General features: G+C 35.7%; 3 protein-coding genes across 3 annotated transcripts; 2 read left to right on the top strand and 1 right to left on the bottom strand.

Annotated features, from left to right (window-relative positions):
- Positions 1-87: 87 nt before the first annotated feature.
- Positions 88-7739, bottom strand: LOC140778349 (peptidyl-prolyl cis-trans isomerase CYP23). The gene is made up of 9 exons (XM_073123019.1): positions 7570-7739; positions 6250-6363; positions 6007-6155; positions 4965-5037; positions 4790-4879; positions 4497-4536; positions 4000-4082; positions 3893-3921; positions 88-325 (listed from the first exon to the last, which is right to left on the bottom strand). Exons 1-8 carry the CDS (start codon positions 7699-7701, stop codon positions 3901-3903), a joined length of 702 nt encoding a protein of 233 aa, XP_072979120.1. The 5' UTR covers positions 7702-7739; the 3' UTR covers positions 88-325; positions 3893-3900.
- Positions 7740-12232: 4493 nt separating this feature from the next.
- LOC140777620 (F-box/kelch-repeat protein At1g74510-like) lies at positions 12233-14685 on the top strand. Its single transcript, XM_073121851.1, has one exon. It carries the CDS (start codon positions 13177-13179, stop codon positions 14467-14469), a length of 1293 nt encoding a protein of 430 aa, XP_072977952.1. The 5' UTR covers positions 12233-13176; the 3' UTR covers positions 14470-14685.
- On the top strand, positions 14550-21342 carry LOC140777621 (uncharacterized). The gene is made up of 4 exons (XM_073121852.1): positions 14550-14564; positions 16563-17729; positions 20374-20724; positions 20803-21342. Exons 3-4 carry the CDS (start codon positions 20572-20574, stop codon positions 21256-21258), a joined length of 609 nt encoding a protein of 202 aa, XP_072977953.1. The 5' UTR covers positions 14550-14564; positions 16563-17729; positions 20374-20571; the 3' UTR covers positions 21259-21342.
- Positions 21343-22281: the final 939 nt, after the last annotated feature.

The following is a 22281-nucleotide window of genomic DNA, read 5'->3' as shown; positions in this document are numbered from 1 at the left end:
GCTTACTAATATCCAATGATGAAACCGACACTCCCCTAATAGGCGAATTAGATTATAAGAAAACAAAACAAAAGGAAGAGGTTCTACTGTGCATAACCAACTCTTACTGACTAATATATGTGTTAAGGACATGGTAAATAATTTATCACACGAAGGCTAAGTACGACGTCCGAAAATTTATCATAACAATTAACTTAACGCCTAGAATAGATCGATGTTTTTTCATGGCACAGCGTGCATCGCGGAGCACATGATCTCGATGGAGTCCACAGCAACGTCCGTACACAATTCCATGAGGCCACATTGTTACTTTAATCACTGGATCCTGGAATCACAAGATTAAGAGCAATATTAATTACACAAGCACCTCACTGGGAGCCAAAAGAAGGATCCAAATGGTATATTTTATGCTCATGTAATCTTCTCCTCTTGTGGGGGGGGGGGGGGGGGGGGGGGGGGGGGGGGGGGGTACAAGCCCTTCGTGACAGTAGAGAAAGATAATCACATGCACAATCTAAATAAATTATCACCCAAGTAGATATTGTCTGCTCTAGAGAAATAAGGAATCACATGCATTATCCCAATATTGAAACAAAAAAAAACCCAGCAGAAGAAGATGGAGAAATAAGGAATCACCAAGTATACTTGTCACAAATGCTATGACAGTAGATCTATAGAGGTCATAATATACTATCTCTGGGCTTTATCTTAAAGAACTTCAAAAAGGTACCTTCGAGCTAAGTGACGAGCTTTATCTATAGAATGATGAGATCCATGATTTGATACTGAAAGGATCCACTTTCTGAGATTTTAAGTCAAGTTTAACAATGATAAAGGAGGTGTGGGATGCCAAGAAGAAGAGCTTAATTTGTCTTTCTGACCCAATAATAGCAAATGATTCAGCCATATGCTGACTCTTTTGACCACCAACTTCCACAAAGTATGCTAACAAAAACTACACTAGCCCATGGTGATAAAAGATTATATACATCATCCTGTTATGTTGGTTAGAGATCAGAACCCAGGAAAGTTGAGTTTTGTTGGGAGTGTGAGCACCAAATCTCTTCCTAATCTAATAAGAACCAATCAAGGTGGAACACCAATCCATTTCCTACCTAGTGTCCGGCAGTATGTATAAAGAAAAACCAATCCATTACTCCATGAAGAAGGCTTTCAAGTTGGGAGGCATATTAATTGGAAGGCCAGGGACCAGTCTGTTGCTTGGAATCATCTATTATTGTGGAATAATAGATTACTCACAAAGAATACTTTCAATGTGCACATTCTTCATGGACAAAGCTTGTGTAGTACGTCCCAAATTAAATCATAAGCAAAGAAGAGCATCCTGACAATTATCCAACTATATCTATGCAAGAGGGGGAAAGAAAACTATGCAGAGGGCAAATGTAAGAAAAATTCACTCACTTCTCAAATCTATATAGGGAAAAATAATGAGACAGTAAAAAGTTCTGGTGCCCAAATTAAAATCATAAGCAGGCCATAACGAGGGTTTTACTCCCAACCTACTGCCTCAATCACCGAGATAACAGTTAAAGGGACCGCTCTTCTCTCTACTATAGGAAGCTTATAATACCCCCATGTTAACAATGGAAGCTGCAAAATGAACAAGGGCATCATCTCCAATCATGTGCTTCCCACATGCTCCTCACCCAATTTAGAGTACTTGCATCAACTAATCAAAAGGATACAGTAGCTAATATGATTCCTTCAGTTATAAATTTTTTGGGCTTTCCAAGAAGTCGGTGCATAGTCCACCCTAAAGATGGGACTTCAAAACAGAGCCCACATGTAGATGATGATATCTCATCAATGTGACCATGGGGTTATATAAAGAAAAGCTGTGAGACAATCATGGACTAACTTGTACCAAATTGAATAGATTAGATAGCATTGGGAAAGGTGTCAAATGAGGGAGGAGAACAAGAAGGTGCACGTGTTGGCATAAAAGCTCTTCCCCTTCTTCCAATACATACATTAAGGCAAAGATATCAACTCTATTTTGGGGGAAAGAGAGCCACAGGTGGTCCTTAGTGCCTTTACTCGATGCTTACAAGATTACTTTACTAACACCTATGTTGATTAATTTGAGAAGCCATGAATGAAAGATGTAACACTATTATCTTGGCTTAGATATTTCGTAAACTTTTTACACCTTGCCTTCTCATCTAATATCTGTACTCAGACAGTTGATAAGCTTATTTTGGCATTTAATCTTTCCTTCTTCAACCTTGACTGTCTAACAGAGTAAATATATGGAGCATTACAATAAGTTCAAGCATTCTTGAGACAATTCCTAACTACTTCTACAGCAACTTTGCATGCATAATCTATCAAAAAACATTAGACAGTAGGAGCCAAGTGCCTAAATTCAAGCAGATTTTACAAATCTTCCCCTTCAGGATCAAAATATTGCACCTCCTAAGTGTTCTTGACCCCTCCTAAGAGATAAATCAGGTAAAAAAGATATAGTATTCGGCGCAAGCAACCAAACCTTTTAATTTTGTCTATACAAGACAATTAGGCATTGGGATTCCGGTACAAAGAATCACTAAGCCAGTATACATATAAGATCAGTACAGGTACAAGAGCCAAAAGAATTAGCCAGTTGACAGCTCCAAGTTGAGGTCAGATATTACAGGAAAATAAAGATCATACACAAATATAGTTCTGTCTAGCGGTGTCTCTCACTATTTCATAAGTGTACTAATGTAAGTGAAGTTTGTCTAGAGAGTTTGTGGAACCCAAATAAAGCCCTATGAAAATTTTGTTCATCTATCCCCGGTAAGAAAGACATTCTTTTCCAGAATCCTTAGTGAGCCTTAAAGAGTCATATTTACCCTAAATTATCTTCAAGGAACTTCTTTTACATTAATCAACTCATTGCCCTTTCCTTAAAAACCTTCACATCCCAGCTCAAATAAAAGAGTGAATAGTGGAATTGAGAAATTTTGTCATAGCACAAGTTGACACAAAATGATCATAGTGGAGAAGTGCTAACTCTTTTACAAATGATTTGGCACAACCTTCTGGTCTCTGAGACAAAATTTGTAGATATCATTGTGATAGTTTTTGTTGACTGTGTTGGGCATCCTCGTATCAGACATGATTAGCCCATGTGCTTAACTGACTAAATAATTCTTAATCTTATAGGTTTAGGTGATGTAAGTAGCCTTGTTGACAGAATGATTTATAATCAGACTTACACTGGATTTTAGTTGAATGGACCTAATCCAAACATTTTGACAATGTTAGAAATTTGGGACAGCCATTAAAAATATCACATAGTTTTAGGAACGAGCTGGATCCATCTTTTGCACACAAAACCATTCAAAAAACAAAGTGCTGGGAACTTAAGATCAATAGAGAGGTAGCTTTGTTAATATCACATTCAAAGTAGACTAAACGGCTCAGCTTGACTTAACTCTGAAAAGCCACGCTACTAATCTTGAAATCTGCAACTTAAGTAACATAGTTCAAAATAAGAGATGATAAAATAGATAGTCACGTATAATTGGGGCAAGGATGCCTTATTATGTGATCTGGTTGCACTAGGTTGAATAATTAAATCAGGTTTAGATCAATACAAAAGAAGGGAGGAAGATAGTTCATAGAAAGCTCGAAACATCATAGCTCCTCATATGAAGTGCATGTCTACAGAACAGGGAGGACGAAGAGCTAGAAGTCATTACATTATAAAGCACTATGATCAATGACGATAGACTTAGAAGAGTGGAATGTGGCGCTAGCTTTCTAAATCCAATAGTATCTTAGAGAAAAAATCGATTAGCATACACAGAACAAATTTCTCTGATTACAGAAAGTTTGAGTTTTGGTTGGTAAGGAACATACAAACAATCTACAACACACATACCTTAGGAATTATGGTAGGCACTTCATCCGCTGCAAAATAGAGAAGCTGATAGAAATGAGAGACCAAATAATATGCTTTATTTTTGTTGATGATGCATTCTCACTTACCTGTCTTTCTATTTCAATAGCAGATTCAGAAAGCCTTCGCTTCAGAATAGTCTTTTCCCTTTCGCAATTCTCTACCTTAGTATCTGCATGAAATGATATAATTAAAATATATTATACGAACACAACTCATATGATTACACCGATCTGCTCAGCATGGAAAGTTTCCTTCTCATGACAGTTGTCAACATTAAACTGCTCGACATCAAGAATCTTGACATTCAATTAAAGTGATAAGTTTTAATGACCCTAGATAGGTAAATTCTGTGATTACAACTATGAGAAGGAAAATTCAACAAGACAGTTTTCAATTATAAATGTCTAATAAACACGATAATAATGTTGCAAAACTTAATTCACGTGAAAGATGGTACTTCAAGAGAAGGAGTCTCTACCAAAGCCTCAAGCAGATATTTAGTCATGGAAAAATCACATGATGATATGCTAACTATTCTTAAAATAAAAATAAAAAAAGGAAAGGAGAAGTATCTGATTCTTACCATAATAATATGTTGACAGAATGGTGATGCGCTCTGTTGGCTGAAACGACAAACAGGCTCAGAACTTAGCAATCGAAGGTTTTAATGGAAGAAATGTGTGAATAAAGAAATCATATATCTCAGAATTCAAAAAGTGATAATTATTTTCAACAATATATGAGGAAAAAAAGAAGAAAAGAATATAGAAGAAATGGGTAAAGCTACGTGTACGTAATTGAACTGTATGTGAAAGAGGTAATGTGATGCTTCAAAGTTCTATATATGAAATAGATCAAACAAAAGGAAAAGCATACCATCACAAAAATCCCTTCGCGACGAGTAGGAAGCTCCTCCAGTTGTCTTAATGTATCATCACCTCTGGTCACCCTCCCAAAAATTGCATACTAGATTTGTTGAATGCCAAGACTGCTATTAATCAAAATATTATCTAATATACAAGTATAGCACCCTTTAAGAATTGTAAAGTACCTGGCCATCAAGATGAGGCGCATCCCCTAGAAGGATAGAGAACGAAGATGAGCCACTGTCTGGATCAGAGTACCTACAACGTATATATCATATACTGAATTGAATGCAAGGGTCTTTCACAGTTAACCGTAAAAGATAATATCTAGATTCTAGAGGGCATTGGAAATGCTTTAGTAAACAAAACAGATACACCTTTACTGATAAGTCAGATATTGGATGAGGAAAACTTGCTCTCTTCATTCATATACTGATGACCAATCTAATTAAAAGTTTGTAATATATTGGACAAAATTTTAGAATGAAGTTTATACTGATGACCATGCTAGACAAGAAGGGTCAAAGAAAACTGCGTGAGATCTTATGACCAGCTATTGACTTAGTATCAACCCTCTAGAAATTGGCGATGACTGCTGAGGTCCTAGTAGAAGAAGCTGTGAAGACAAGAACTTTCTATAAGAAGCTCTGAGACCAGATGGCAGATGGAGTTACATAACTTCCTAGCTGCAGCTCACAATCAAGCAACCCAGGAACAAATTTAAGACAAAGATGCATCCACCAATTTAGAAGCTGATCTCAATGCCTTACAAAAGTTTGTATATTTGACTTCAATTTTTCAAGCTACTTGTGTACAGTAGCATTTAATTCAAAAAGCACAGATGATCAGAAGGTTGTTAAAGTGACCAAAACACCACAGAATACAGATTTATTGTTATAAGAAAGCCATGCAGTATAATCTAACCGCATCAAAATAATTTTCTATGATATTTTCAAGATCTTATACCCTGACTTTGTAATAATTTTGTCTTTCTTCACAATTCCCTAAAAATGTGTCAGTTTGTGTGTTGTTGTATCAGTAATGACAACATATGAGTATTCAACCTGGAAAGAGAAATAAAATGAAAGCCAAGAATAGCGAAAAGCACATTCTTTATGAAATAAAGAATGACAACTACTTCATGACTGGGCAAATAATGTAAACAGAACCTTCTTAGGAACTCGGGACTCCTCAAGCATCAAATGCATATTACAGTAGAGAAATTACCTCCCCATGGAAAGAATGCCTCTTACATGTTTGACTTCACTAAATTCACCGACAACAGTTTTCTCAGCTTCCAATCTCTGCTCTTCGTTCATAGGAGCAGTTCTCCCCCCTACAACATCAGCCACTTGAGCAACGAAACCCCTATCAACCTGCAGCCATTTTTATGTTAATCCAAAATTATAGGTCTGCTTCTGTTAGATAAAATCATAAAATATGAAGGCTATATGACAAACTTATGATTACCCGGAAGAAGTGGTTTGTATTATAGCAACCGAGCCTGACAAGTTTAAAAATATGCTCAACTGTTTTAGGGGCAACATATGGGAAGAACCCAAACTCGATGTCACCATATACTGTCTGAATATGGCAGATTAAAAAAAAAACGTTATTGGCATATTGAAGCATCAAATACTAGGAAAATATTAGATTAAAGATAAGAAAACATACAATAAATGCTACTCAGGTTAGTTTCTAGACACATTTCTATGGATTTAAGGGTATGAAACCCAGTCTCACTACTTCCAGTAAGGCCTTTTGGCTCTCTTCCTCTTATAGAATAAGTCCATTTGCATTAAAATCAATACTCCACGTAGGTGCTATTGAAACAGTTTTATTAGGACAAGATGGTTATTCAACCCAGTAAAGGCAACAGTTGTCGATATTAATACATGTCAAGATGATGAAACTTATTTGGCTATTAAAAAAGCCTGCACTATTTGCCAGCAGTATAACTAATATGTCATGATGAGCAGAAGAGCATGGCATTTCAGATAACAATTTGCAGTGATCCGAGAAGGTGCTTTGGTTTCCTAGCATAACTGATTATTGCCGAAGGACGAATTTATTTACAAGCTAAAAGTAGATATTGCCATGTAGCAACTATAAGTGACTTGCTAGATCTCACTGAAACCTTTTTTTTTTCTACTGCATATCATTTCAAATATATATATATCATCTTTTGACTTTCGGATTTGTTCTGTCACATGAAATTTCACTAAACACAGCTTAGTCCACTGAAATGACTCCAAACATCTAAGCACCGTGAATGGAAGCATTACTTCAATCAAAATTTTACTTTTGCACGTCAAATTCCTCTCCAATTAAGATGATACTTTGTTTCATCTATAAATGTCATGAAACACCAGGCATGGCATACTTATCCTTGTCACGTTGCAATATCTAGGCCTCGTTACCTCTAAATTGCTTTCAGATGAACAAGAACAACCGATCCAGAGACATAATTGAGACGAGAAGATCATCCTAACAAGTTCCCCAAGTCCCACCCTATCTGACCCAATAATATTTAGAAATATTGTAAATATATCCATTAGAATCTTAATAAAGCAATCTTAAGCGATCACGAACCACTACAACATGAAACCCTAGCATCAGTTCCAATCAATTCCGACGCCTCGAAGTACACAGTCACAACGTACGGAATCAAGATTCTCAATAGAAAATTAATCCCAATGACTTGATCTACTTGTCTTCATAAAAATAAAAATGAATTAAACAAGAACGAATCCGAAGAGCATCAAGAAGGCGGCAAAGAGACAAGAGAACCTGGAAGACGACGCGAGCGGATCCGAGATCCGGATGGTGTAAAGAGACGGCCCGATCGAAGGAGAGGAAGAGGATAAGGGAGGCGAAGCAGCCGATCCAAACCCTCGAGATCCCTACCTCTACGCCCGCCATCGCCTTCCTCCTCCGCCTCCCCTCGTTTCACTTTTTCTAAAACCTCCATCTCTTCCTTCCTCCATGGCGCTGGGCCCCTCGTAATTTTACTTTTAAAAGCCCATCAGCCCATGGGCTGAAACATTGGACTGGCCGTTTTGCAAAGCACCACCTCCCTTTTCCAAATTTCCCACTCGACTCCTTATTCTTCCGATCTATTTACAAATAGCCACCTCTAATTAACTATTCTTTTGATGAAAAATACGATTTTGGTGGGTTGTTATAATATCGAAATTCGAAATCTTCTCTCCCGTGCTCACTCAAGATAATGATATATTAGAATTTGAGCACGATAATATTCATACAATATATACATACATATATATATATATATATATATATATATATATATATATATATTCTAGTAGGTGGGAGCTACCTTCACGTCTCCTCTAATAGATGGATTAGTTTCTATTATGTTCCTTGTTGCTTTTATTTAAGGAAAATATAAATACTTTTATAATTGGTGTTAATGGAATGAAACAAAACCTAGCTGTCATCTTTTTCCAACCAAGATTCCACATTGATGCAGACATCCATAATTGGAGTGGTTGGAATAATCCCAAATAGCCAAATATGAAAGCAAGGCATTGCTTCCTAAGTCCCCCCTCTCTCTCTCTCTCTCTCTCTCTTTCTCTCTTTCTATATCTCTCCTTTGAGGCTTGAGCTGGTTTCATTTCAAACTTGTGCCATCCCCCTCTCTTCCTTCCTCCTCTTTTCTTCACTAAAACTTTTCCTTGTTAACAACTTGGCTTCTCTTAGGAAACGTCGGTGTCGCTGATAAGTGGTCAGTGGTCACAAAGGGCTGCAGATTAATGAGGATGGAAAGTAGAGTTTAATGGGGGTAGGAAGAAATGGGAAATCCCTTTTGGAGAATTTTATTCAGTGTAGCCGAAATAAGGATGCAAATCTGAATTAGTACAATGGAAAAGTCGTAATGAGATCGATATAAGACCATCTTTGCTGCTCTTATCGCTTTTACCAAAACCCCGTGTGTTTTGTATGCCAATTCGAAGCTCTTTCTTTTCGTAGCACTATTTCTCCCTATGTTCGTTCCCTTTACTATGACTATAATAATATTCTTTCTTAACATTTGTTGGATTGTACATAGACTACTTACTGCTTGTCTTGTACTATGTTACTATGTTATCCGATATATAAGGCTAAAATAATATTTTCCTAACCAGACTCCAATGGCACTTATGATGTTTAAAAAAGTTTCCGTCGGAAATTATACAAAAAAACCCTAATATTTAATATGAAGCTTACCCCTTTTTTTTAATTTTATTTTCAGTTATATGACACATATATACTTATATTATTATTATTATTATAAGGTATAGTTAGGCCACCAAATGTTATAAAAGTATATGACATTTTGGTGATAAGGAGTTGGTGTGCGGTCGCTCTCCAATGCGATGGGTCCGGGTTTGGTGCGCCGCGCCGCACCGCTACGGACCCTTATGCGGACGCATGGCGCACGCTTTGGGCTATCTTGTAATTTAAATAAGATAACCAAGTTTCAACCGATCAAACAATCAATAATATTAGAGATAAATATTTTTAACTATATTACAAATAGAGTCCTCCGTTTTTATTATTTACAAACTGAGCCTCCACTGGGTGAACCTTTTATTTTAGTATTTGAATGCAATTTTTTTTTTCAAGGTTCGATTTGCTTATATTATAATAGAAGTTTTATTGATCATATTGGATTATATCTCTTCTAGTAAAACGCAGAGTCTTATTTATAATTTTCTCATAATTTTATAAGAGAAAATTTTTTTTATAAGAGAAAAAAAAAGTGCTAATTTTTTACAAAAACACCCTCTTAAAGTTTGGCTCGAACGGACGGAGTACTCTTGATTTGATTAGCATAGACGTGAACCGTGAATATGTGAGAATATATGGTGTGACATGCAATTTTCCCGAAGAGTATAATTCTTGAATAAATCCTCCAAATCTAATTTTACACTTAGAATTTCTTGTAAAAAATAATTAGTATTCATAGGAAACTATGGCACAGAATTATTTTAACTTAAGTGTCAATTTGGACTCCAGTAATCCTTGATGATTAGAATGAGTGGATAACATTAATTATTCAAAGTCTTTGTTAGTTATGTTCCCTCAATTATAGATCACCACAAGGTTCCTTCAAAAAAATTATCTCTTTCAGTTTAGCCTCTTTACAGCTTGATTAAGGGTACATGACTCGATTCACAGATAAGTTAAGAATGCAACAACAAAAAATTAAAAAAAAAAAAAAAAACTAAGGAAGGAAGGTTCCAAGCACCAGGTTGATCATTCTTATTCGAGCATAAGATACCATTTGAGAGCTTAATTTACAGGTACTACGTACAAATGGAATCATCTCTGCTGCTACTTTCTAACAGCTTGTTTAAGAACAAAAGAATCGGCTTAGGAAAGGATAGAAGAAACCCCCATTGGATTCTACTTCCATCTATTGTACTAATTGTCACTTAATCATGGCAGTGATTAGAGTCCGAAAGTTGTAAGCTATCCCATGTGGAAAACACTAGCTCTCTTAATTACTTCCATCCTTTTTGACTCCCATCTTTGTGTCCTTCTTACCTCTTCTTCTCCCACACGAAACCCACTTTAGATTTATTCTTCCATTCAAACCCCACTTTTGAGCCTCTCTTTTCCTCTTTGATCGTCCAATGTAATGAGGTAGTTTAATTTGCGTGTTAATTAACAGTACCTAAGTTAGTGGCTTTAGAATTTAGCTGCAAATAATTGGGCTTTAGAATCTAGTCAAAGTGAGCACAGGCCTTATCCTTAACCTTATGATCTAAGCAAGTATGTAAGAGAAAAGAGTGGGAAAGCCAACTTCTTCTTCTTCTTCTTCTTCCTTTTCTATTAAAACTCTAATTTAACTTCTTATTCTTTTATTTTTTTTCCTTCTTTCTTTCTTTCAAAGGTGATCAAATTTCATGGGTTGACTATTCGTAATCATTGCTCATAAAAGTTAAAATAAAAATAAAAAAAAAGAATATTATTTTGCAACGCGTTATTGGATTATTATGATTCAAGTATTGTCTTTTGACCCATGTGTTAGTTGAACAATTCTAAAGAGATATGCCAGTCAATTAAGAAATATACAGATAGAGTTTACATCACAATAAATCAATAATCTATCCAAAAATATCAATAAATTTGGAATATATATATATATATATCTTAGACTTTCTTTTATTATTTTTTATTCAACCCCTCATTTTCAAATCTTGGAAAATAATTTTAAAAGCTAATAAACAGGTTCCTCTCAAAAATAAAATGATCTAAAAAATAAGAGAAAAAGGGAAGGGTTAAAATATATATTTTTTAATAAAAAAAATTAAAATATCACTATTAAAAAAGAAAAAGGAAAATGTATAAACGCAGCCGTCCACCCCCAACTGTCAAATTTAGACTTTCCTCCGTCGTCCAATGGGGAAACGCAGCCGATCATACATACAGTTACGATCGCACCCAGAAATAAACCTACCAACTAATCCTATCATTCGACGCGTCTCATCCGGGGCCCACCCTTCCGGCCAATCGGACCCGTCCGATTCCCCTGTCAACTTTGATGGACTCGGGACCACCATAGCTGGAGTTGGATCCACCAATACTAAACAAAGGCAGTAGTAATAAAAGATATATAACGATGGAGACAATACGAACTTTATTTAATATAAATAAGGTTTAGATGTGTACAATACTTATGGGGCCTAATGGGGGAGTTGTATTTTAATAATCCCACTCCCATTTCTTTATCATTTCTAATATTTGTAGTACCATCAACTTGATTGAATGATTGTTGTAATAAGAAAAAATATTATGCACAGTTCAAAAAAAAATATATATATATATATATATAATTGTGCCATTTTGCTTATAATTATTTTCTTTCATTTTTGCGTTAAAAATATTATTTTATTTCGACGTATTTGTAAATCTGACTTATTTTTGGAGCATTTTTGTAAAAAAGAAGTCTCCATTCAATTGTCATGAGAAATAAATTATTAGTATTATAGTCGACAAGTTTAGTCAATGAGCATAAACTGTTTTTTGTTTTAAACTAATCCTTAACTCGTGTACCGTCCTCAAATTCGTCGCGGCCAGTGTGGTATCCACACGTGTGTGGTACATTTTTTTTAATCCTACTCCTGCGGCGCAACAGCCTCGAGATCTAATATTCCTCCGCCTCGATTTATCCCATGAAATTTACTGAAAAATATAATAAAAAGACAAAAATAACAAAAGAGAGCCGTAACGAAAACTTCTTCGTATTTTATATCGTCATTTATTCCAGAAAAGGTAGAAAGAGAAATGAAGACTTTTTAGCAGTCGACTATGTGTTGGACTTTTTCACTCTTTTTGGAAATAAAATTAGGATTTAACAGAGGGGGAAATCTAGAAAAAGAATTAAAAAGATTTGGGGGGTGTGAAGAGATAAATACGACCCGAAAGCTCAGCTCTAGGATTCTAGGATTTCGAGGGTGGTGAGGAGAGAGAGGAATCGAAATAAGAGAAGAAAAAAGGAAAAGAGGAAGATGGGAAGAGTATTATAGCACGCAGAGAGAGAGAGAGAGAGAAGAGAAGAGAAGAGAAGAGAGGAGAAGAGAGAGAGAGTGAGAGAGAAAAGTATCAATTCCCAATTCCCATTAAGGGCCTCTCCTCCTCCCCACCTCCTCTTTCATAACGCGAGGGAGGAAAACAAAAACCCATCAGTAAGTTTCCATCTTTCCATCACCCTCGTCGAGATCTCCATCTTCTCCCTTCGTCCTTGGTCTCAAAAAGAAATATTTTTTTTTCCTTTTTTAGAGGTATAGGGACTTATCTTGATCTGGGATTAGTTGAAAATTGGATCTTTTTTTTTTGGTGGGTATTACTGATTTGATCTGAACTCGCAAGATCTATTTGTGGCTCGTCCTCGTCTTCTAGGTGCTCTCTTCCGCTCTGTTGTCCTTGTTTTGATGTTTTGTTCTCTGGGTCTTCTCTAAAGCCTTGATGAGATCGATCCGATTCGATTGAAAGGTTGCATTTTTTTTTCTCTCCATCCAAATCGGTCATTCATCAGTTTTTGGGTGATGGGTCTAGCAAAAATCTTCTAAAGATTTGTCTTTTACAGAGTTATTTGCTATCCTGATTTAAAAAAAAAAGAAGTAGATCTTTTTCTTAAAGATTGTAGATCTTGTATTCAAGAAGTTAGAAACGAGAAAGAAAAATAGAAGAAACTTAAAATTTCCAATCTGGGTCAGCTTTGTTTGTTTTCTCCTAACTTAGATTTGAACCTTGGTTCCATCGAAGTAGTTGAAGGTTCCTTTCCTTTTTAGTCATTTAGGTAGTGGCATAAGAGATTTGAGCAGCTATAAGTGGTTCCTAATTGCCAATCTTTAATCTCTTGATTGAATTGGGGGCTTCCGAGATATGTTGGAGGGTCAATCCTGCCTGATCTCGAGAGCATTGCCGAGCTCCTGTGAACAAGAATCCAAGTGGGCTTACATGGCTTGCCAAATCCTCGAGTCCTCGAGCAGCAAACGTCCGCTGGAGGAACTCGAAGAAGAAGATTTGGGTGAGAGGGGTAAAAGAAAGAAATCCCCACAGCATCCTCATACCCCTGATATCCAAGACAAGGAACGACCACCTTGCGAGTCTGATCACCACAACGGCGGTGCTGACTATGATGATGCAAACTGCCTCATCACCCCGATTGGCCGGGATCTCACAATCAATTGTCTCCTCCGCCTTTCTCGATCTGATTACGGTACCATTGCTTCCCTCAACCGCAATTTCCAGTCCTTAATCCGCAACGGGGAGCTTTACAAACTGAGGAGGCAGATGGGGATTACAGAGCACTGGGTCTACTTCTCATGCAATGTGCTCGAATGGGATGCGTACGATCCCTACCGTGAACGCTGGATTAGCGTACCTAAGATGCCCCCTAATGAATGTTTCATGTGCTCCGATAAGGAGTCCCTGGCAGTAGGCACCGAGCTCCTTGTTTTTGGAAAGGGGTTGACTTCCCAAATTGTTCTCAGATATACTATTCTGGCCAACAAGTGGTCGGCTGGGGTTGTAATGAATTCACCTAGGTGCTTGTTTGGATCTGCTAGCCTTGGAGAGAAAGCCATTATAGCAGGTGGCACTGATGCTCAGGGTACTATATTGAGTTCTGCGGAGCTCTATAATTCTGAGCAGCAGAGTTGGACCACTCTGCCTAGCATGAATAAAGCTAGGAAGATGTGCTCTGGTGTGTTCATGGATGGAAAGTTTTATGTCATTGGTGGAATGGCTACCAACACAGAAGTTTTGACATGTGGAGAGGAATATGATTTGGAGAGAGGTTCTTGGAGGGTGATCCCAAACATGTCCGCTGGACTCAACGGTGCAAGTGGTGCACCTCCACTTGTTGCTGTCGTGAGCAATGAGTTATATGCCGCTGATTATGCTCAAAAGGAGGTGAGGAAGTACGATAAGGTGAATAATGCATGGATCACACTGGGAAGGTTGCCTGAGAGATCTGCTTCAATGAACGGTTGGGGTTTGGCATTCCGGGCGTGTGGAGAACGACTAATTGTCATTGGAGGACCAAGGGCATCGGGCGGAGGCATGATTGAGCTCAATTCATGGATTCCAAATGAGGGACCACCAGAGTGGAATATAATTGCGAGCCGACATTCTGGTAGCTTTGTTTATAATTGTGCCGTGATGGGCTGCTGATTTCTGAGTTATGACAAATGTACTGTACTTCTAGGCTGGAAGGATGCACAAGACTGGCTTAATCGAGGGCTTAAAATACTGATTCTGCCTGATGGGTAACTTTTCCCTTTTTTTTTTCTGAAATTCATTGAACTGAAGGTTCAGTAGAACAGTCTCATGTAACTTTCGAGTTTTAGTTCTCTTGTTTTTTCAGGTTAATCCCTTCATTTATTTGCATCTGGAAGGCCCTCATGATATCAAAGACATGGGACCATGCAGAACAGTGTTACATTAATAATTCAATGCATCCACAATTTTTAGAATGTCTTGAATCATCTATGAAACTTCTCTTTTAGTCCTTTATGATTCTTATGTTGCCCATGCCTTGCGGAAAATGAAGAAAAAGCAAAGTTTTGTTTTACGTTACGGTTGTGCTTTATCTGGTTTCCCTTTATGGTGATTTTCCATGTATCACCATTTATTATACCATTCTTGTTTGATCAGGTATAGGCAGTTTCTTCTAATCTATTATGAGGAGATTATGCAGCCCATCCCTTGCCTTATTTCGTAGTTCAGGTTTTCTAGTTCAAGGTGGAAAGTATGATCTGCAACCTTAAATGGAATGAGACTTAGATTTGGTGAAGGGTTTTTCATGATTGTCTAGCGATACGTGCTCATTTAATGGACTGCACTTTTTAACTCGAAGTTTATTCTCTGAGTTAATGCATTTCCTTCCTTAGTTGCTGCCATAATGTATTAACAACATTTTCTTCATTAAATCATATCTATCTAAAAACCATTTGTTTTACTTTAGGTTCTAAAATTGGTTTTCCATCAAGCCTGTCTGGATTACCATGGAAAGCAAAAGTTATTCTTGTTACATTTTGTTAGGTATTAATTCACTGGGGAATGAAGTTTCGACAGCATGAAATAAAAAATATGAAGAGATATTATTTTGCTAAGTTACTGATATAAAGAATACCGATGCTTTTTCGTACTATTGTTTATTATTTCTATTACATAATGATATCTTTGAAATTCTTTTGGTACCTTATATTTTGTTTCTCTTTTTAATGTTTACCTTCTCCACTTCAAAAAGTATCATTTATTTTCCTCTTATATATATATTTATATCAAATTATGCTATTTCTTAGCTTTCTACATGGCACTTACATGATTAGGTATTGCAAATGCTCTAATCAACTTGTGCTATTTAATAGGGTAACAATGCCATTAATAAAAAAGAATGTTCTGTCCTGTTATTTGTTCTGCACACATAATACTCTGGTGAAGACTGTTATTGTCATCTTACATGTCTGGGTTTTGTCGTACTAGAATGATCTCCTCCGCTTACTGAGTGCATTGACAAACTTTTGTTTTTACGATGCAAATTTGCCTAAGTAGAGGATTCCATGTATACTTCTCATTGTTCTTGTTGGATCAAGTAGTGGTTTACCCAAGAACATATAAATCCTATTGGTTGACACGGTGTGATGGATCGCCCACCTTTTAAACTCGGAAGCACATATATGAATCCATCTGTTGTTTCATAAGGAGGATTCATAACTAGACGAGTTCAGAGTTCAGACTTATCGATGCCATGCCTAAGACTTGAGCCATAAGCCTTGTGCATTTTCTTGAATATTAAAGGTATTACTTATGCTAGTTATGCAAGTGCGACACACCCACATTACCTTTTGTAGGCTCAAAAATAGGTCTATATGCATGATGACAGAAAAGCCTCAGATATGGTTTGCTAAGCCAGATAAAGTAAGATAAATATATAATAGCCTTTCTATTTATGATGGTGTATGGATGCTTCTGCTATCGATTCTGATCTGATATCTGATTCTGGAAAGCACAAAATACTCGTCTTGCGTTACTTTTAAGCTTGGAACTCTTGTTAATTCAAAATATTTGCTGAACTTGCTGTCAGCAAGGTGGATTAATGATACTGTGGATCTGTGTTGTTGTCATAATTTTGGTGACAGTATAATTGTGCCTTGACTACATCTTATGAGACAAATGTAGCTTTATCTTGTGATTGATTTGATGGTCCGTAGTGTTATGAGGATTGAAATTCTAATCTTTGCCTACCTAATTGGAAATTGCAGGTATTTACAACCAAAATATAGATGTCTGACTTTTGGGTAGCTTTGGTAGTTTGATGGCACTATGTAGTTGATAAAATCAATTAAGAGTTAGTGTGCAACTCCATTTGAATTGAAGGTATCTACACATCAAAGTACTTTTATTGGCATTAATTTGCTTATAGATTCTTTGGCTTGCTGCTGTAATAAAAAATAATAAAAAAAAGTTGTCCATTAGCTTCAGCATTTCTTGATTGCAGTGTATCAGATATCTAATTTATTTGTCAGTATTGCATGATATATTTGGTAGTACTGTCTACTTTTATAGATATGATGGGGGCATTAGCATATCAAAAGTTATTCTCATTGCTTCAAGTCAGATAGGTGGGTTCCCCATACACCTACAAAACCTTAGGGGAAGCAATTGGCAGTTGCTAGTTGCTGCTAGCATATAGAGAGGTTCTGATAGTTTCACTGTAAGAATCAAATACTCTCCTACTTTTCTTCCCAGATTGATTACTTTGGAATATATGACATGCTTATGCACCTGAAGAATAACTCCATGTTGGGCTTCTGATTATATATGCTTTAGCATCTTATTGTCATATAATCCAATCAAATTTCTTGCTGACAGGGAATAATTTAGTGGAGAATAAGAGTAAAATGAGCATCTGAAAATGATGCTGGAGGACTTTGCAAAAGTTATTGCTTTAGTTGGAATAAATGAAAGCTAAAAAGAATGACATTTGTATTTCACATGAAATCTTTTTAGTTTGTTTAGTTCCACAGCTTTGGATGATTTCTTCTAGTTTTGTGACAAAGGATATGGTCTTCTTCTTCCTCTTCTTCTTTACACTCATACTTTACAAGGCAAGAGTTGCAGCTATTATTTTAGCTTCATATTGCTTTTGATAATAAACATTTTGTGGTGATGAGATGTGGATAGAGTTCGTTATAACTTTTTCCACATTAAAAGTTATATATGCTGATATGCGAGTACACTGGCATCACTTAGTCAAGAGGGATTTGATTTTATCTTTTCATCACCACCGTCGGATTTGCAAATCAAAATCTCCGCCGTCCGTATAGGATAACCCCATTTGCGTACAAGTACGCCTTTCCCAGTGGCAGTGGGCCATCTTAAAGTACAGCGCAAAGTGGATAAGATCATCTGAGCCGTTCATTCTGTTGGTAAGTCATAGCAGTACACTGCATCTCTAGTAGCTTTTCGTGCGCTAATCCCGAGGTACGTTTCTATATACACTTGTTTCCTCACTCTCCTGTATTGCCCCGTACTGGTGTCTGCTCGTGTACTACGAACTCTGCGATGCAGACCTGGCAGTTGATCACGGCCGTTCAATTGGTGGGCCCGGTGAGTTTCCTACGGCCATGATTTAAAAGCGGGCCTCATCATTGACCGTACGTTTCAATGATCGAAAGTGCAACGTCCAGTAGCAGTGTACTAAGATTTTCCAGCAAGAAAGTTTTCCAGAGGCCTTCGTACACACCCAAAAAAAAAAAAAAAAAATATATATATATATATATATATGAAATTTACTAAAATGACATTCTCGATAATATTTTTTATTATTATTTACACTTTCATTTTAGCTTAACAGTAGCTGACCGAATAAAAATTATTTTCTTTCTTTTATAAAATTTAAAAAAAAAATTATTTTGCTATATAAAAGTTAATGATAAATATTCATATGGTCAGGAATGGATGGTAATAAAAGTAAAATATAGGGTGTCTTTAACAAATTTCTCATATCTAAGTTCCTAAATAGATGGGCTCTGTTTCTGGAACTGGGCCCATATCAGCTCACTTATTCTTTAATAAATCCCTAATTACATGGGCTTGGCCCAATAATGTATATATATAGTGTGATCCTTTTAGGCCCATAATTACTTGGTAGGATTTTTATTTATTAAAGAAGTGATTCTGTTTCCTTTTTAAATCATTACTCTTTTTCCTCTCACTCTTTCTTATTAGCTTCACTGGTTGTGTCTTAAAAGGTATATCGATTCTAATATTAATCATTTATATTTTATTTGGGCCTTAATTCTTTCAAATAAAATAAATATTAACTGGGTATTAATAGACACACTAAGGAGGTGTTTGGTTAGCTGCGTTTCTAGGTGTTGTATTAATAAATACAGCATCTGATCTAAAAAACCAAGTTTGGTTTTGGTGCATCTAGACTCAGATGCAGTATTTTAAAATACCTAATTAGACTTAGATGCAGTATTTTGACATCAAATCTAGCCACTTCATGCATAACCTAATTCCAATACTAGCCGTTTCAAACTAATTCCGACTCATCTAAAATCCCAACCCAAACTCATCTCTCCTTTCATATCTATCATCAACTCCTCTCCTCCACCATCGCCGCATCGCAGAGCTGCTTGCCTGATCTTATTCGTTGCTCATCACCACATCATTGAGTTACTTTTTGCTCTATTTTGCTCCTCTTCTCCTCCATTACTGCATCTACTCTATTTCTTCTCCTCTTTCTCAATCACATCCCTTTCAAGACCATTTTAGGCTCTCTTTAGAGCTAGATTTTTGTTTGATTAAAGACAAGGAAGGTTTGGTGGTGGAGGTGGAGGTGGAGAACAGTGGGCTTGGTGGTAGTGGTGATGGTGATGGTAAGCAGTGAGATTTTGTTTGATTAAAGAGAAGAAAGGGTTTTGGGTATTTGAGTTTTGCTTTCTTTCCTTTAACTTTTCTATAATTTTCTTTCCAATGTCTTGCAGTTTGTTGTAGTTCTTGGGATCCTTATCACCAAATGCACAGTTCTTAATTTTTTTTAACTCAAACCCCTCAAGAATATAGATTCCAATGGTACCCACTATCATCTTTGCATCCTTTTCCATTCGTATTATTAATAAGATCATGCTTCCACCCTCTACTGAACTGAAAGGTGCTAGTAATTTATCCCAACTTTCTCTATCATCATCATTCCAGATATCATCCAACACAAACAGAACTCTTTTTTTTTTTTTTGACTTCAAACAATTTAAAATCTCCCGTTGAAGCAAATCAAGATTATCGATGGTATGGTTTTCATAAGGCTTTAAACTTTCATACAGCACCTAACCAAACACCTCCAACTCCAACTATAGATAGAAAGGAAAATTTTCTCCAAACAGATGCAGAACTGAAATTTAGCAATTGATTTATTATGTTGTCTTATAATCTTTTTTTCCTTGCAATTTTGTGCCTATTTGTTCACATGAAGCAGAGATTATTCACGTATAGAAGATATAGAGCATAAATTGTTACAATTACTCACATTTCTAATTTAAATCAATATCTATTTCTGTTGTTGTCAACTTATAAAATATCTTAAATATGGTTTAATGTTGTCATGGGATTACTTTTACTCTTCTGAAGCTTTCCAATTTTCACATCTTACAGATTCCTGGATTCAGTACAATTCAGTACATCTTACAGATTCCTTGATTTAAATACCATGCATGCTCTTTTTACCTATTACAGACTTACATGTGAGGAACATTAACATGTCGGTGAACAACATTGACAAGTCTACCTATAAACAAATATGTAGATTGTATCTCTGAACATCTTTGATTTATTATGAACTATGTTGTTTGTTAATTTCTTTCATGTGAATGTTTGTGTCTTTATGACTTAGAATAATTATATTCTTTTATTTCTTTCTTGTGAATCTTTTTACAATTCTTATGTTTATGTTGTTTGTTAGTCTCTCTGGTTTTTTTAATCACATGTATATCTATGGGAAAATTTTATTCTTATTAATCTCTTATGGTTATCCTTCTTGCAGTCTCTTATTTTTATTTCTTTGTGTAGATCATGAATTTTGATATGCAGTCCAATGATGGTTCTAAGAAAGTCTCACACAATCTTCGCTGGACTTCTAGCATGAACCATTTTTTTCTTGTCTTCATGACCACTCAAGCTAAAGATGGCCTAAAACATGAGATTGGATTTAAAACTACTGCAATTATAGCTGCAGCAAAAGAAATATGCTAGAAGTTTGATAAGCCTATGATGGAAAGCAACATTCGATACCATTTAAGGCATTTGGTGAATGAGTGGAAATGTATTAAGAAACTTAAAGAGTTAAGTGGTGTAGGATGGGATGAGAAGGAGAAAAAAAAAATAGTTATGCGAAAAGAAGAGTATGAAATATATGTACAGGTATTTATACAAATTATCAGGTTTAATTATTTTTTCTTTATGATGCTTATGTTTATAATAAAATATCTTAATGTGCAGGCAAACAGTAAAGATGAGCCTTTTATCAACAAGCCTATTGAAGATTATGACTTGTTAGCTATTGTTTGTGACAATAATTATGTCACTCGCTATTTTGCTAAAGAATTAACAGATCCACTTGGTGGAGGATTGGGAGGCAGCAGTATTTCAATTAATGATGAACCTTTTGGATATCATTCAAGGCCTAGTGAAGATTATGATAAAGAATCATCTAGCATCAGAAATGAACCAGTACAATCTAACTCCTCTGGAAAAAGCAAAAATTTGAAGAGATCTAGAGATGCTGAAATAGAGGTAATGAAAAATGTTGCAACAAAAATTGCAAAAGTTGCTATGGCTCTTGATAGCTCAAAATCAAGGCATTTGGCTGATGATCTCTATATTGAAGTAATGAAGTTAGAACAAGAAGGGTATAACTATGATGATTTGGCATCTGTCTATGACTATTTACTTTAATAGGATACACAAGCTAGAGGTTTTTTTAGCGAAGTTAGTAAAAAATAGGAAGTTATGGCTTGATAAATATCTTTTCTATATTAAGGACACTGAAGATGATCGCTTCAAGTAAAATAGCATTTTTAGTTATTTTCAAGTGTTAGACTTTGTTTTTAAGACTAGTGATTTTTATAAATCACATCCTATATTTTATCTATTTTATAATTCGCATCCTATCTTTAGGGATTTTATAACACAACCCTTTATTTTCCTTATAATATTCATTTAACACCCTAAGTTAATTTAACCTAACCATAATCAAACTGAATGATACTAGAAAGAGAATATTTTGTTATAATCCACCATGTAATTTATAACATTCCTAAATTACCCTTGTACTTATCTCTAATTTTATTCATAACATGAATATCCATACTTGTTGTTTTTTTTAAACCATAGAGAACATCACCTAAATGTCAAGTCAATCTTAAAACTTCAAAACTCCAAGCCATAGAGATCTTAAAGCTTCCTTAACGCCAAGCCGATTTTGTTGCTTGCGATCTCAAAGATGGGGAGTGAGATGAAGAAAATTTAGGGAAAGATGAGAAAAAAAAAGGGTTTGAGCTAGAGAGATGAAGAAAAATAGGTAAAGTTAGGGGAAACTTTTAAGACCTATACGTGGTAGAAATTTTAAGAAATTCTTGTGGGTTGTGGGTTTTGATATTATAATTTTATGAGGTAGGGTTTAGTTATAGATAAGAGGATTTAGATTTTATGGAGTTAGGGTTTAGTTTGAGGAAAAAGGATTTTGTGGGGATTTAGGTTAGGTTAGAACTTTTTAAGGGTATTTTAGTAATTTTTGAACTGGAGTCACCTAAACTATATAACATGGTTAATGTCAGTTAGCTAAAGTAACGTTAGGGTGTTAAATGAACATTATAGAAAAAAATGAGGAGTCGCATTATAAAATCCCCAAAGACGAAGTGCGAATTACAAAATAGGCAAATTTTAAGATGATTACAAAATAGGCAAATTTTTTATTTA

This window comes from Typha angustifolia, chromosome 15 (assembly GCF_048772165.1).
Source record: "Typha angustifolia cultivar Huaian chromosome 15, ASM4877216v1, whole genome shotgun sequence".
NCBI classification, from domain to species: Eukaryota; Viridiplantae; Streptophyta; class Magnoliopsida; order Poales; family Typhaceae; genus Typha; species Typha angustifolia.
The sequence above is the reverse complement of the archived record's forward strand: the minus strand, read 5'-3'. Positions and strand labels throughout refer to the sequence as shown.